This window comes from Drosophila innubila (genome assembly GCF_004354385.1).
Source record: "Drosophila innubila isolate TH190305 chromosome 3L unlocalized genomic scaffold, UK_Dinn_1.0 0_D_3L, whole genome shotgun sequence".
In the NCBI taxonomy this organism is placed as follows: Eukaryota; Metazoa; Arthropoda; class Insecta; order Diptera; family Drosophilidae; genus Drosophila; species Drosophila innubila.
Genome location: NW_022995376.1, coordinates 4,066,792 through 4,082,266, shown reverse-complemented (window position 1 = coordinate 4,082,266; position 15,475 = coordinate 4,066,792). Strand labels below are relative to the sequence as shown.

Genomic DNA, 15,475 nt, shown 5'->3' with positions numbered 1-15,475 from the left:
AAAAGTAACGAGTTCGAGTATGTGTATTTTTGCTTAAAAAAGGGAATTTCCCCAAATAATGCTGTATTATATGCTAGCAAAAATAGATATAAACATTTAATATGTTTATTGATTATGTGCTTCTTATTTTTATTGATTTATGTAGTAGCTTGACATCAAAAAATGTAGCTTATCTTACAAACGGATGTACATATACAAACATATGTATGTATGTATATGTGTGCCATAGCCAGTCGTACATATAGCCAGTTTCCAAAAGTTATGAATCATCTTCTGCTTGTAAGGGCGTACCACAATTGATATTTTTTTTAAGAAAAACAGTATAACTCAGAATATACGAGTATATTATAAAAGTTTCACTTTATTGCGTAAATTGTATACAAAAAATGTAAAATACTTTTCAATTAGTTTGTATTAGAAAAAAAGTTGATCCACATAAAACTTGGGTTCATTTCTTGTCAAGTTTATCTTGTGGTATAATATTTCAGCAGTTTCCTTGCATTTAAGAAAGTCGTCCCGCTTCAATCGATCGAAATGATTGCAATCATGGGCCAAGAAAAATGGAAGATTATTATCATGAAAATGTTGTACCAAACGGGTCCACATATCCACGAAAAGTGTACCTAAATCCTGTTTCCAATAGGTGTCTGAACGCGCCTCCAGCTGCAGAAGAATGACAGTTTTGAGCATATAACTGGACAAATGTGGCATCTCCCTGATATGTTTGTCGCGCATCCCCTTCATCAAACGTAGAATATTTTTCAAGTTATAATTTCCCTTCATCATTTCACGCTCCCAGTGGGGAGCACAGACCATAAAGGTCCGATCATCTGCTGGTCTCTTTTGCTGTGGCACCGCAAACCAGTTCCAATTTTGTCGCACATTATGGGAAACTGAAGCAGGATCTGGCAATGGCCATTGGCTATAGGTAAACTCAAACACTGGTACAAAATCAAATGATATAAATTTAGATGGACTCTGGGCTTCTATAGTATGAGAACAACCAAGTCCTTGTAACGTATAGGTAAGCTTATACGTTTCTCCTCTTATCTTGATTTGGTTATAACTTTCGAATACCTTGTGAAATGCATTACGTATCCAGTCCTGTAGAGACTTGCGGTTAACGTAACCATCAACTACTGCTGGGTGGGAACCCCCGGTATAACGTAGAAAAACAAAACCGGAACGTTGAGAATCCCGTACTGGAGTCACTTGGAATGGTAGCTTCAATTTTAAATGCATATCAAATTCATCGGGCGTCTTTAGTTTCACACGATCCAAATAGCTGCCTGATGATCACATAAGTACATTTGTATATAAGTACACATTCATATTAAATACACTTTTAAGACTCACCCGATAAACTTAGACCGTCAAATGCTTTACGGAAGTGATCATCCTCTTTCTTCAAATTGTCCATAAGCTCATTGCATATGGAGATCGCATCAGCTGTATAAGGTGCACGATCAGCATCATTAATCAATAGTTTTTGCAATATGCTTTGCAGGTGCGATGCGAAAGACATGTTTTTACTTTCCGGTTTTACTTGAAGACTGATCTTATTGGACGATTTCTTAAGTATGAAGAGAAATTCGCTGATTGCATTCAATTTTATGCAGCTGGGCTACTCGCTGCATGCCAACCGATATATCGATATGCATTTAAATAACATATCGTTGATCAAAGAACTCGTTACTCGTCAGCTATTACAGCCGTTACAGCGATTTGCTGTAGAACCGATCAGAATAATAGTATAGTTGTTTTATTTAAGTCCCAAATCTTGTAAATCCTGGTGGGTCTTAAAGTGTCCTTTTTAAACATGAATTTGGAATACATTTTTGGTGTTTTTTTTCTGAATTTCCGCTGCAGCCATTTAAGCTTTACCCCTTCTACTTAAGCCTCCTTATCTAACGATCTTGGTGGGTTATCAAACTGCGCTGTTTTATGTCAAATCTTAATTCAAATTGCGCACTCATAATACTCGCTGTCTAAAGTAACGAGTATCGCTGATATATTTTTATCGATATGGCAATAGTAACGAGTTCCAGTTTGTGTAATTTTGCGAAAAAGGGAATTTCCCCAAATAATGCTATATGATATGCTAGTAAGTATATACAAATGCAAACATTTTATATGTTTATTGATTACTTCCTCTCTGCCTGTAAGAACTGGCATACCACAATTAAAATTATTTAAGAAAAACGGAATAGCTGCGAGTATATGTTATGTTTGGCTTTATTGCATAAATTGTATACATTTTTTTTTAAATATTTGTCCATTAGTTTAGAAAAAGAGTTGAATAACATCATATGAGCTGGGTTGTTTGCTTAATGAAACTATCTTCAAGAATAAAAGTCCAACTGTATCCTTGCACTTTTGATAGTCATACGGCTTCAAGCGATCGAAATGATTGCAATCTTCGGCCAAAAAAAATGGAAGATTATTATCACGAAAATGCAATAACAAATAGGTCCACATTTCCACAAAAAGTGTGGCTAGATCCTTTTGCCAGTAGGTGTCTGGACGCTTTTCCAGCTGCAGAAGAATGACAGTTTTGAGCATATAACTGGACAAATGTGGCATCTCAATGATATGTTTATCGCGCATCGCCTTCATCAAACGTAGAATATTTTTCAAGTTATAATTTCCCTTCATCATTTCACGCTCCCAGTGGGGAGCACAGACCATAAAGGTCCGATCATCTGCTGGCCTCTTTTGCTGTGGCACCGCAAACCAGTTCCAACATTGTCGCACATTATGGGAAACTGAAGCAGGATCTGGCAATGGCCATTGGCTATAGGTAAACTCAAACACTGGTACAAAATCAAATGATATAGTTTTAGATGGACTCTTGGCTACTATTGTATGTGAACATCCATATCCTTCTAACTCATAGTTAAGTTTATACTTTTCTCCTATTATCGTAACTTGGTTATATGTTCCGAATACCCTTTGAAATACATAACGAATCCAGTCCTGTAAAGACTTGCGGTTGACGTAACCATCAACTACTGCTGGTTGGGAACCCCCGGTATAACGTAGAAAAACAAAACCGGCTTTCGCATCAAGGCGCCGGGAGATTTCAGTGAAGCGGAAATTGATAACGCACTGGACACGCTCTATTCACGATCGGTGAAACAGGAGCGCACTCAGTCCGCTGTGGCATACAACATGTGCGCACATTGTTGCAGCGTCGATTTTCCCCAAGATCGTTGCACACAACTGAAGGGCATTGTTAGAAACTACTTTCGCAACGATTATCCACAGGATTTGCAGCTGGAAATTGAGGTAAAAGCATTGAAATTGATCTTATTGAAATCATTTTGAAGTCTCGCTTTGATTGCAGCCCAGCGATGTGCCGGATGATCACATAATTGCCGATGTGCATGCACTGATCAACATGTATCCCGACAATACCTTCAGTGGCCGCAACATTGCGCGTATTTTCCATGGCATCTCCAGTCCCAACTATCCGGCTGTCATGTGGGGGCGTTGTCATTATTGGCGTGCTCACACCAAAGTCGATTTCAATCGCATTCTTAAGTTGGCCAATATGGAAATTGTCAAAAGACGCACGTGATTATTACCTATATATATAATATGTCGATATTTTATGTTTATTTTTATTCAAGTTAAATTTTTCCCAACATAAACTAACTTCTGGCTTGTTTTATCTCAAATTCATATTCAAATTGCCCGCGCATTATTCTCGCTGCCTAAAGTAACGAGTACCACCAATAGTGACAGGTTGCGAAAGTTTGCCATCGTTATCGCTGATACATTTTTGTTGCTATGGCAAAAGTAACGAGTTCGAGTATGTGTATTTTTGCTTAAAAAAGGGAATTTCCCCAAATAATGCTGTATTATATGCTAGCAAAAATAGATATAAACATTTAATATGTTTATTGATTATGTGCTTCTTATTTTTATTGATTTATGTAGTAGCTTGACATCAAAAAATGTAGCTTATCTTACAAACGGATGTACATATACAAACATATGTATGTATGTATATGTGTGCCATAAGTCGTACATATAGCCAGTTTCCAAAAGTTATGAATCATCTTCTGCTTGTAAGGGCGTACCACAATTGATATTTTTTTAAGAAAAACAGTATAACTCAGAATATACGAGTATATTATAAAAGTTTCACTTTATTGCGTAAATTGTATACAAAAATGTAAAATACTTTTCAATTAGTTTGTATTAGAAAAAAAGTTGATCCACATAAAACTTGGGTTCATTTCTTGTCAAGTTTATCTTGTGGTATAATATTTCAGCAGTTTCCTTGCATTTAAGAAAGTCGTCCCGCTTCAATCGATCGAAATGATTGCAATCATGGGCCAAGAAAAATGGAAGATTATTATCATGAAAATGTTGTACCAAACGGGTCCACATATCCACGAAAAGTGTACCTAAATCCTGTTTCCAATAGGTGTCTGAACGCGCCTCCAGCTGCAGAAGAATGACAGTTTTGAGCATATAACTGGACAAATGTGGCATCTCCCTGATATGTTTGTCGCGCATCCCCTTCATCAAACGTAGAATATTTTTCAAGTTATAATTTCCCTTCATCATTTCACGCTCCCAGTGGGGAGCACAGACCATAAAGGTCCGATCATCTGCTGGTCTCTTTTGCTGTGGCACCGCAAACCAGTTCCAATTTTGTCGCACATTATGGGAAACTGAAGCAGGATCTGGCAATGGCCATTGGCTATAGGTAAACTCAAACACTGGTACAAAATCAAATGATATAAATTTAGATGGACTCTGGGCTTCTATAGTATGAGAACAACCAAGTCCTTGTAACGTATAGGTAAGCTTATACGTTTCTCCTCTTATCTTGATTTGGTTATAACTTTCGAATACCTTGTGAAATGCATTACGTATCCAGTCCTGTAGAGACTTGCGGTTAACGTAACCATCAACTACTGCTGGGTGGGAACCCCCGGTATAACGTAGAAAAACAAAACCGGAACGTTGAGAATCCCGTACTGGAGTCACTTGGAATGGTAGCTTCAATTTTAAATGCATATCAAATTCATCGGGCGTCTTTAGTTTCACACGATCCAAATAGCTGCCTGATGATCACATAAGTACATTTGTATATAAGTACACATTCATATTAAATACACTTTTAAGACTCACCCGATAAACTTAGACCGTCAAATGCTTTACGGAGTGATCATCCTCTTTCTTCAAATTGTCCATAAGCTCATTGCATATGGAGATCGCATCAGCTGTATAAGGTGCACGATCAGCATCATTAATCAATAGTTTTTGCAATATGCTTTGCAGGTGCGATGCGAAAGACATGTTTTTACTTTCCGGTTTTACTTGAAGACTGATCTTATTGGACGATTTCTTAAGTATGAAGAGAAATTCGCTGATTGCATTCAATTTTATGCAGCTGGGCTACTCGCTGCATGCCAACCGATATATCGATATGCATTTAAATAACATATCGTTGATCAAAGAACTCGTTACTCGTCAGCTATTACAGCCGTTACAGCGATTTGCTGTAGAACCGATCAGAATAATAGTATAGTTGTTTTATTTAAGTCCCAAATCTTGTAAATCCTGGTGGGTCTTAAAGTGTCCTTTTTAAACATGAATTTGGAATACATTTTTGGTGTTTTTTTTCTGAATTTCCGCTGCAGCCATTTAAGCTTTACCCCTTCTACTTAAGCCTCCTTATCTAACGATCTTGGTGGGTTATCAAACTGCGCTGTTTTATGTCAAATCTTAATTCAAATTGCGCACTCATAATACTCGCTGTCTAAAGTAACGAGTATCGCTGATATATTTTTATCGATATGGCAATAGTAACGAGTTCCAGTTTGTGTAATTTTGCGAAAAAGGGAATTTCCCCAAATAATGCTATATGATATGCTAGTAAGTATATACAAATGCAAACATTTTATATGTTTATTGATTACTTCCTCTCTGCCTGTAAGAACTGGCATACCACAATTAAAATTATTTAAGAAAAACGGAATAGCTGCGAGTATATGTTATGTTTGGCTTTATTGCATAAATTGTATACATTTTTTTTTAAATATTTGTCCATTAGTTTAGAAAAAGAGTTGAATAACATCATATGAGCTGGGTTGTTTGCTTAATGAAACTATCTTCAAGAATAAAAGTCCAACTGTATCCTTGCACTTTTGATAGTCATACGGCTTCAAGCGATCGAAATGATTGCAATCTTCGGCCAAAAAAAATGGAAGATTATTATCACGAAAATGCAATAACAAATAGGTCCACATTTCCACAAAAAGTGTGGCTAGATCCTTTTGCCAGTAGGTGTCTGGACGCTTTTCCAGCTGCAGAAGAATGACAGTTTTGAGCATATAACTGGACAAATGTGGCATCTCCCTGATATGTTTGTCGCGCATCCCCTTCATCAAACGTAGAATATTTTTCAAGTTATAATTTCCCTTCATCATTTCACGCTCCCAGTGGGGAGCACAGACCATAAAGGTCCGATCATCTGCTGGTCTCTTTTGCTGTGGCACCGCAAACCAGTTCCAATTTTGTCGCACATTATGGGAAACTGAAGCAGGATCTGGCAATGGCCATTGGCTATAGGTAAACTCAAACACTGGTACAAAATCAAATGATATAGTTTTAGATGGACTCTTGGCTACTATTGTATGTGAACATCCATATCCTTCTAACTCATAGTTAAGTTTATACTTTTCTCCTATTATCGTAACTTGGTTATATGTTCCGAATACCCTTTGAAATACATAACGAATCCAGTCCTGTAAAGACTTGCGGTTGACGTAACCATCAACTACTGCTGGTTGGGAACCCCCGGTATAACGTAGAAAAACAAAACCGGCTTTCGCATCAAGGCGCCGGGAGATTTCAGTGAAGCGGAAATTGATAACGCACTGGACACGCTCTATTCACGATCGGTGAAACAGGAGCGCACTCAGTCCGCTGTGGCATACAACATGTGCGCACATTGTTGCAGCGTCGATTTTCCCCAAGATCGTTGCACACAACTGAAGGGCATTGTTAGAAACTACTTTCGCAACGATTATCCACAGGATTTGCAGCTGGAAATTGAGGTAAAAGCATTGAAATTGATCTTATTGAAATCATTTTGAAGTCTCGCTTTGATTGCAGCCCAGCGATGTGCCGGATGATCACATAATTGCCGATGTGCATGCACTGATCAACATGTATCCCGACAATACCTTCAGTGGCCGCAACATTGCGCGTATTTTCCATGGCATCTCCAGTCCCAACTATCCGGCTGTCATGTGGGGGCGTTGTCATTATTGGCGTGCTCACACCAAAGTCGATTTCAATCGCATTCTTAAGTTGGCCAATATGGAAATTGTCAAAAGACGCACGTGATTATTACCTATATATATAATATGTCGATATTTTATGTTTATTTTTATTCAAGTTAAATTTTTCCCAACATAAACTAACTTCTGGCTTGTTTTATCTCAAATTCATATTCAAATTGCCCGCGCATTATTCTCGCTGCCTAAAGTAACGAGTACCACCAATAGTGACAGGTTGCGAAAGTTTGCCATCGCTATCGCTGATACATTTTTGTTGCTATGGCAAAAGTAACGAGTTCGAGTATGTATTTTTGCTTAAAAAAGGGAATTTCCCCAAATAATGCTGTATTATATGCTAGCAAAAATAAATATAAACATTTTATATGTTTAATGTAATGTTCTTCTTATTTTTATTGATTTATGTAGTAGCTTGACATCAAAAAATGTAGCTTATCTTACAAACGGATGTACATATACTAAAATATGTATGTATGTATATGTGTGCCATAGCCAGTCGTACATATAGCCAGTTTCCAAAAGTTATGAATCATGTTCTGCTTGTAAGGGCGTACCACAATTAATATTTTTTTTTTTTTTAAGAAAAACAGTATAACTCAGAATATACGAGTATATTATAAAAGTTTCACTTTATTGCGTAAATTGTATACAAAAAATGTAAAATACTTTTCAATTAGTTTGTATTAGAAAAAAAGTTGATCCACATAAATTTTGGGTTCATTTCTTGTCAAGTTTATCTTGTGGTATAATATTTCAGCAGTTTCCTTGCATTTAAGAAAGTCGTCCCGCTTCAATCGATCGAAATGATTGCAATCATGGGCCAAGAAAAATGGAAGATTATTATCACGAAAATGTTGTACCAAACGGGTCCACATATCCACAAAAAGTGTGGCTAGATCCTTTTGCCAGTAGGTCGCATCAGCTGTATAAGGTGCACGATCAGCATCATTAATCAATAGTTTTTGCAATATGCTTTGCAGGTGCGATGCGAAAGACATGTTTTTACTTTCCGGTTTTACTTGAAGACTGATCTTATTGGACGATTTCTTAAGTATGAAGAGAAATTCGCTGATTGCATTCAATTTTATGCAGCTGGGCTACTCGCTGCATGCCAACCGATATATCGATATGCATTTAAATAACATATCGTTGATCAAAGAACTCGTTACTCGTCAGCTATTACAGCCGTTACAGCGATTTGCTGTAGAACCGATCAGAATAATAGTATAGTTGTTTTATTTAAGTCCCAAATCTTGTAAATCCTGGTGGGTCTTAAAGTGTCCTTTTTAAACATGAATTTGGAATACATTTTTGGTGTTTTTTTTCTGAATTTCCGCTGCAGCCATTTAAGCTTTACCCCTTCTACTTAAGCCTCCTTATCTAACGATCTTGGTGGGTTATCAAACTGCGCTGTTTTATGTCAAATCTTAATTCAAATTGCGCACTCATAATACTCGCTGTCTAAAGTAACGAGTATCGCTGATATATTTTTATCGATATGGCAATAGTAACGAGTTCCAGTTTGTGTAATTTTGCGAAAAAGGGAATTTCCCCAAATAATGCTATATGATATGCTAGTAAGTATATACAAATGCAAACATTTTATATGTTTATTGATTACTTCCTCTCTGCCTGTAAGAACTGGCATACCACAATTAAAATTATTTAAGAAAAACGGAATAGCTGCGAGTATATGTTATGTTTGGCTTTATTGCATAAATTGTATACATTTTTTTTTAAATATTTGTCCATTAGTTTAGAAAAAGAGTTGAATAACATCATATGAGCTGGGTTGTTTGCTTAATGAAACTATCTTCAAGAATAAAAGTCCAACTGTATCCTTGCATTTTTGATAGTCATACGGCTTCAAGCGATCGAAATGATTGCAATCTTCGGCCAAAAAAAATGGAAGATTATTATCACGAAAATGCAATAACAAATAGGTCCACATTTCCACAAAAAGTGTGGCTAGATCCTTTTGCCAGTAGGTGTCTGGACGCTTTTCCAGCTGCAGAAGAATGACAGTTTTGAGCATATAACTAGACAAATGTGGCATCTCCCTGATATGTTTATCGCGCATCCCCTTCATCAAACGTAGAATATTTTTCAAGTTATAGTTTCCCTTCATCATCTCACGCTCCCAGTGGGGAGCACAGACCATAAAGGTCCGATCATCTGCTGGCCTCTTTTGCTGTGGCACCGCAAACCAGTTCCAACATTGTCGCACATTATGGGAAACTGAAGCAGGATCTGGCAATGGCCATTGGCTATAGGTAAACTCAAACACAGGTACAAAATCAAATGATATAGTTTTAGATGGACTCTTGGCTACTATTGTATGAGAACATCCATATCCTTCTAACTCATAGTTAAGTTTATACTTTTCTCCTATTATCGTAACTTGGTTATATGTTCCGAATACCCTTTGAAATACATAACGAATCCAGTCCTGTAAAGACTTGCGGTTGACGTAACCATCAACTACTGCTGGTTGGGAACCCCCGGTATAACGTAGAAAAACAAAACCGGCTTTCGCATCAAGGCGCCGGGAGATTTCAGTGAAGCGGAAATTGATAACGCACTGGACACGCTCTATTCACGATCGGTGAAACAGGAGCGCACTCAGCTTATTCAGCTGCAGTATGTGGCACACGGCCTGTCCGCTGTGGCATACAACATGTGCGCACATTGTTGCAGCGTCGATTTCCCCCAAGATCGTTGCACACAACTGAAGGGCATTGTTAGAAACTACTTTCGCAACGATTATCCACAGGATTTGCAGCTGGAAATTGAGGTAAAAGCATTGAAATTGATTTTATTGAAATCATTTTGAAGTCTCGCTTTGATTGCAGCCCAGCGATGTGCCGGATGATCACATAATTGCCGATGTGCATGCACTGATCAACATGTATCCCGACAATACCTTCAGTGGCCGCAACATTGCGCGTATTTTCCATGGCATCTCCAGTCCCAACTATCCGGCTGTCATGTGGGGACGTTGTCATTATTGGCGTGCTCACACCAAAGTCGATTTCAATCGCATTCTTAAGTTGGCCAATATGGAAATTGTCAAAAGACGCACGTGATTATTACCTATATATATAATATGTCGATATTTTATGTTTATTTTTATTCAAGTTAAATTTTTCCCAACATAAACTAACTTCTGGCTTGTTTTATCTCAAATTCATATTCAAATTGCCCGCGCATTATTCTCGCTGCCTAAAGTAACGAGTACCACCAATAGTGACAGGTTGCGAAAGTTTGCCATCGCTATCGCTGATACATTTTTGTTGCTATGGCAAAAGTAACGAGTTCGAGTATGTATTTTTGCTTAAAAAAGGGAATTTCCCCAAATAATGCTGTATTATATGCTAGCAAAAATAAATATAAACATTTTATATGTTTAATGTAATGTTCTTCTTATTTTTATTGATTTATGTAGTAGCTTGACATCAAAAAATGTAGCTTATCTTACAAACGGATGTACATATACTAAAATATGTATGTATGTATATGTGTGCCATAGCCAGTCGTACATATAGCCAGTTTCCAAAAGTTATGAATCATGTTCTGCTTGTAAGGGCGTACCACAATTAATATTTTTTTTTTTTTTAAGAAAAACAGTATAACTCAGAATATACGAGTATATTATAAAAGTTTCACTTTATTGCGTAAATTGTATACAAAAAATGTAAAATACTTTTCAATTAGTTTGTATTAGAAAAAAAGTTGATCCACATAAATTTTGGGTTCATTTCTTGTCAAGTTTATCTTGTGGTATAATATTTCAGCAGTTTCCTTGCATTTAAGAAAGTCGTCCCGCTTCAATCGATCGAAATGATTGCAATCATGGGCCAAGAAAAATGGAAGATTATTATCACGAAAATGTTGTACCAAACGGGTCCACATATCCACAAAAAGTGTGGCTAGATCCTTTTGCCAGTAGGTGTCTGGACGCTTTTCCAGCTGCAGAAGAATGACAGTTTTGAGCATATAACTGGACAAATGTGGCATCTCCCTGATATGTTTATCGCGCATCCCCTTCATCAAACGTAGAATATTTTTCAAGTTATAGTTTCCCTTCATCATCTCACGCTCCCAGTGGGGAGCACAGACCATAAAGGTCCGATCATCTGCTGGCCTCTTTTGCTGTGGCACCGCAAACCAGTTCCAACATTGTCGCACATTATGGGAAACTGAAGCAGGATCTGGCAATGGCCATTGGCTATAGGTAAACTCAAACACTGGTACAAAATCAAATGATATAGTTTTAGATGGACTCTTGGCTACTATTGTATGTGAACATCCATATCCTTCTAACTCATAGTTAAGTTTATACTTTTCTCCTATTATCGTAACTTGGTTATATGTTCCGAATACCCTTTGAAATACATAACGAATCCAGTCCTGTAAAGACTTGCGGTTGACGTAACCATCAACTACTGCTGGTTGGGAACCCCCGGTATAACGTAGAAAAACAAAACCGGCTTTCGCATCAAGGCGCCGGGAGATTTCAGTGAAGCGGAAATTGATAACGCACTGGACACGCTCTATTCACGATCGGTGAAACAGGAGCGCACTCAGCTTATTCAGCTGCAGTATGTGGCACACGGCCTGTCCGCTGTGGCATACAACATGTGCGCACATTGTTGCAGCGTCGATTTCCCCCAAGATCGTTGCACACAACTGAAGGGCATTGTTAGAAACTACTTTCGCAACGATTATCCACAGGATTTGCAGCTGGAAATTGAGGTAAAAGCATTGAAATTGATTTTATTGAAATCATTTTGAAGTCTCGCTTTGATTGCAGCCCAGCGATGTGCCGGATGATCACATAATTGCCGATGTGCATGCACTGATCAACATGTATCCCGACAATACCTTCAGTGGCCGCAACATTGCGCGTATTTTCCATGGCATCTCCAGTCCCAACTATCCGGCTGTCATGTGGGGACGTTGTCATTATTGGCGTGCTCACACCAAAGTCGATTTCAATCGCATTCTTAAGTTGGCCAATATGGAAATTGTCAAAAGACGCACGTGATTATTACCTATATATATAATATGTCGATATTTTATGTTTATTTTTATTCAAGTTAAATTTTTCCCAACATAAACTAACTTCTGGCTTGTTTTATCTCAAATTCATATTCAAATTGCCCGCGCATTATTCTCGCTGCCTAAAGTAACGAGTACCACCAATAGTGACAGGTTGCGAAAGTTTGCCATCGCTATCGCTGATACATTTTTGTTGCTATGGCAAAAGTAACGAGTTCGAGTATGTATTTTTGCTTAAAAAAGGGAATTTCCCCAAATAATGCTGTATTATATGCTAGCAAAAATAAATATAAACATTTTATATGTTTAATGTAATGTTCTTCTTATTTTTATTGATTTATGTAGTAGCTTGACATCAAAAAATGTAGCTTATCTTACAAACGGATGTACATATACTAAAATATGTATGTATGTATATGTGTGCCATAGCCAGTCGTACATATAGCCAGTTTCCAAAAGTTATGAATCATGTTCTGCTTGTAAGGGCGTACCACAATTAATATTTTTTTTTTTTTTAAGAAAAACAGTATAACTCAGAATATACGAGTATATTATAAAAGTTTCACTTTATTGCGTAAATTGTATACAAAAAATGTAAAATACTTTTCAATTAGTTTGTATTAGAAAAAAAGTTGATCCACATAAATTTTGGGTTCATTTCTTGTCAAGTTTATCTTGTGGTATAATATTTCAGCAGTTTCCTTGCATTTAAGAAAGTCGTCCCGCTTCAATCGATCGAAATGATTGCAATCATGGGCCAAGAAAAATGGAAGATTATTATCACGAAAATGTTGTACCAAACGGGTCCACATATCCACAAAAAGTGTGGCTAGATCCTTTTGCCAGTAGGTCGCATCAGCTGTATAAGGTGCACGATCAGCATCATTAATCAATAGTTTTTGCAATATGCTTTGCAGGTGCGATGCGAAAGACATGTTTTTACTTTCCGGTTTTACTTGAAGACTGATCTTATTGGACGATTTCTTAAGTATGAAGAGAAATTCGCTGATTGCATTCAATTTTATGCAGCTGGGCTACTCGCTGCATGCCAACCGATATATCGATATGCATTTAAATAACATATCGTTGATCAAAGAACTCGTTACTCGTCAGCTATTACAGCCGTTACAGCGATTTGCTGTAGAACCGATCAGAATAATAGTATAGTTGTTTTATTTAAGTCCCAAATCTTGTAAGTCCTGGTGGGTCTTTAAGTGTCCTTTTTAAACATGAATTTGGAATACATTTTTGGTGTTTTATTCTGAATTTCCGCTGCAGCCATTTAAGCTTTACCCCTTCTACTTAAGCCTCCTTATCTAACGATCTTGGTGGGTTATCAAACTGCGCTGTTTCATGTCAAATCTTAGTTCAAATTGCGCACTCATAATACTCGCTGTCTAAAGTAACGAGTATCGCTGATATATTTTTTATCGATATGGCAATAGTAACGAGTTCTAGTTTGTGTAATTTTGCGAAAAAGGGAATTTCCCCAAATAATGCTATATGATATGCTAGTAAGTATATACAAATGCAAACATTTTATATGTTTATTGATTACTTCCTCTCTGCCTGTAAGAACTGGCATACCACAATTAAAATTATTTAAGAAAAACGGAATAGCTGCGAGTATATGTTATGTTTGGCTTTATTGCATAAATTGTATAAATTTTTTTAAAAATATTTGTCCATTTAGAAAAAGAGTTGAATAACATCATATGAGCTGGGTTGTGTGCTTAATGAAACTATCTTCAAGAATAAAAGTCCAACTGTATCCTTGCATTTTTGATAGTCATACGGCTTCAAGCGATCGAAATGATTGCAATCTTCGGCCAAAAAAAATGGAAGATTATTATCACGAAAATGCAATAACAAATAGGTCCACATTTCCACAAAAAAGTGTGGCTAGATCCTTTTGCCAGTAGGTGTCTGGACGCTTTTCCAGCTGCAGAAGAATGACAGTTTTGAGCATATAACTAGACAAATGTGGCATCTCCCTGATATGTTTATCGCGCATCCCCTTCATCAAACGTAGAATATTTTTCAAGTTATAGTTTCCCTTCATCATCTCACGCTCCCAGTGGGGAGCACAGACCATAAAGGTCCGATCATCTGCTGGCCTCTTTTGCTGTGGCACCGCAAACCAGTTCCAACATTGTCGCACATTATGGGAAACTGAAGCAGGATCTGGCAATGGCCATTGGCTATAGGTAAACTCAAACACAGGTACAAAATCAAATGATATAGTTTTAGATGGACTCTTGGCTACTATTGTATGAGAACATCCATATCCTTCTAACTCATAGTTAAGTTTATACTTTTCTCCTATTATCGTAACTTGGTTATATGTTCCGAATACCCTTTGAAATACATAACGAATCCAGTCCTGTAAGGACTTGCGGTTAACGTAACCATCAACTACTGCTGGGTGGGAACCCCCGGTATAACGTAGAAAAACAAAACCGGCACGTTGAGTATCCCGTATTGGAGTCACTTGGAATGGAAGTTTCAATTTTAAATGTATATCAAATTCATCGGGCGTCTTTAGTTTCACACGATCCAAATAACTGCCTGAAGATCATATAAATACATATTTATATATTCATACTCTGTACATCTTGAAGACTCACCAGATAAGCTTAAACCGTCGAAGGCTTTACGGAAGTGTTCATCCTCTCTCTTTAAATCGGCCATAAGTTCATTGCATATAGAGATCGCATCAGCTGTATAAGCTTCACGATCATGATCTTTGATCAAAAGATTCTCTAAAACTCCTTGCAGTTGCGATGCGAAAGACATTTTTCACTTTCCAGCTGCGCTATTCGCTGTCCGCCAATCGATACTACCGATAGGTAAGTATTTCGTTATTATCGTTATTCGCCAGCCGAGTTGTATCGAATCGTTCAGTATAAGTTCGATTAAGCTAGTTTTTTAAAATTTTTTTTTGATTTTTAGCAATAATTTTGCAAATCAAAAATAAAACTGTTTAATTGAAAATAAGATTAAATAAAGGCGAACTTTTTTATTAATTCTTGGAGTTCGTTGTGCCTCAGGGGGAGAAGTTGTATTTCAAAGTTTAATTTAGTTGAATCCAA

General features: G+C 37.2%; 7 protein-coding genes across 7 annotated transcripts; 3 read left to right on the top strand and 4 right to left on the bottom strand.

Annotated features, from left to right (window-relative positions):
- Nucleotides 1–353: 353 nt before the first annotated feature.
- On the bottom strand, nucleotides 354–1,546 carry LOC117789145. The gene is made up of 2 exons (XM_034628206.1): nucleotides 1,357–1,546; nucleotides 354–1,289 (listed from the first exon to the last, which is right to left on the bottom strand). Exons 1-2 carry the CDS (start codon nucleotides 1,523–1,525, stop codon nucleotides 415–417), a joined length of 1,044 nt encoding a protein of 347 aa, XP_034484097.1. The 5' UTR covers nucleotides 1,526–1,546; the 3' UTR covers nucleotides 354–414.
- A 2,636-nt stretch (nucleotides 1,547–4,182) lies between these two features.
- LOC117789147 lies at nucleotides 4,183–5,181 on the bottom strand. Its single transcript, XM_034628208.1, has 2 exons — nucleotides 5,149–5,181; nucleotides 4,183–5,081 (listed from the first exon to the last, which is right to left on the bottom strand). The coding sequence occupies exon 2, from the start codon at nucleotides 5,032–5,034 to the stop codon at nucleotides 4,207–4,209; it is 828 nt and encodes a 275-aa protein (XP_034484099.1). The 5' UTR covers nucleotides 5,035–5,081; nucleotides 5,149–5,181; the 3' UTR covers nucleotides 4,183–4,206.
- A 1,768-nt stretch (nucleotides 5,182–6,949) lies between these two features.
- Nucleotides 6,950–7,452, top strand: LOC117789148 (ATP-dependent DNA helicase Q4-like). Its single transcript, XM_034628209.1, has 2 exons — nucleotides 6,950–7,079; nucleotides 7,138–7,452. Exons 1-2 carry the CDS (start codon nucleotides 6,963–6,965, stop codon nucleotides 7,369–7,371), a joined length of 351 nt encoding a protein of 116 aa, XP_034484100.1. The 5' UTR covers nucleotides 6,950–6,962; the 3' UTR covers nucleotides 7,372–7,452.
- Nucleotides 7,453–9,078: 1,626 nt separating this feature from the next.
- LOC117786757 lies at nucleotides 9,079–9,860 on the bottom strand. The gene is made up of 2 exons (XM_034625122.1): nucleotides 9,808–9,860; nucleotides 9,079–9,745 (listed from the first exon to the last, which is right to left on the bottom strand). Exons 1-2 carry the CDS (start codon nucleotides 9,858–9,860, stop codon nucleotides 9,079–9,081), a joined length of 720 nt encoding a protein of 239 aa, XP_034481013.1.
- A 139-nt stretch (nucleotides 9,861–9,999) lies between these two features.
- On the top strand, nucleotides 10,000–10,485 carry LOC117786756 (ATP-dependent DNA helicase Q4-like). The gene is made up of 2 exons (XM_034625121.1): nucleotides 10,000–10,116; nucleotides 10,175–10,485. The coding sequence occupies exons 1-2, from the start codon at nucleotides 10,000–10,002 to the stop codon at nucleotides 10,406–10,408; spliced, it is 351 nt and encodes a 116-aa protein (XP_034481012.1). The 3' UTR covers nucleotides 10,409–10,485.
- A 1,207-nt stretch (nucleotides 10,486–11,692) lies between these two features.
- On the top strand, nucleotides 11,693–12,446 carry LOC117786752 (ATP-dependent DNA helicase Q4-like). The gene is made up of 3 exons (XM_034625116.1): nucleotides 11,693–11,734; nucleotides 11,799–12,077; nucleotides 12,136–12,446. The coding sequence occupies exons 1-3, from the start codon at nucleotides 11,693–11,695 to the stop codon at nucleotides 12,367–12,369; spliced, it is 555 nt and encodes a 184-aa protein (XP_034481007.1). The 3' UTR covers nucleotides 12,370–12,446.
- A 537-nt stretch (nucleotides 12,447–12,983) lies between these two features.
- Nucleotides 12,984–15,122, bottom strand: LOC117789146. Its single transcript, XM_034628207.1, has 3 exons — nucleotides 15,011–15,122; nucleotides 14,293–14,951; nucleotides 12,984–13,219 (listed from the first exon to the last, which is right to left on the bottom strand). The coding sequence occupies exons 1-3, from the start codon at nucleotides 15,072–15,074 to the stop codon at nucleotides 13,004–13,006; spliced, it is 939 nt and encodes a 312-aa protein (XP_034484098.1). The 5' UTR covers nucleotides 15,075–15,122; the 3' UTR covers nucleotides 12,984–13,003.
- Nucleotides 15,123–15,475: the final 353 nt, after the last annotated feature.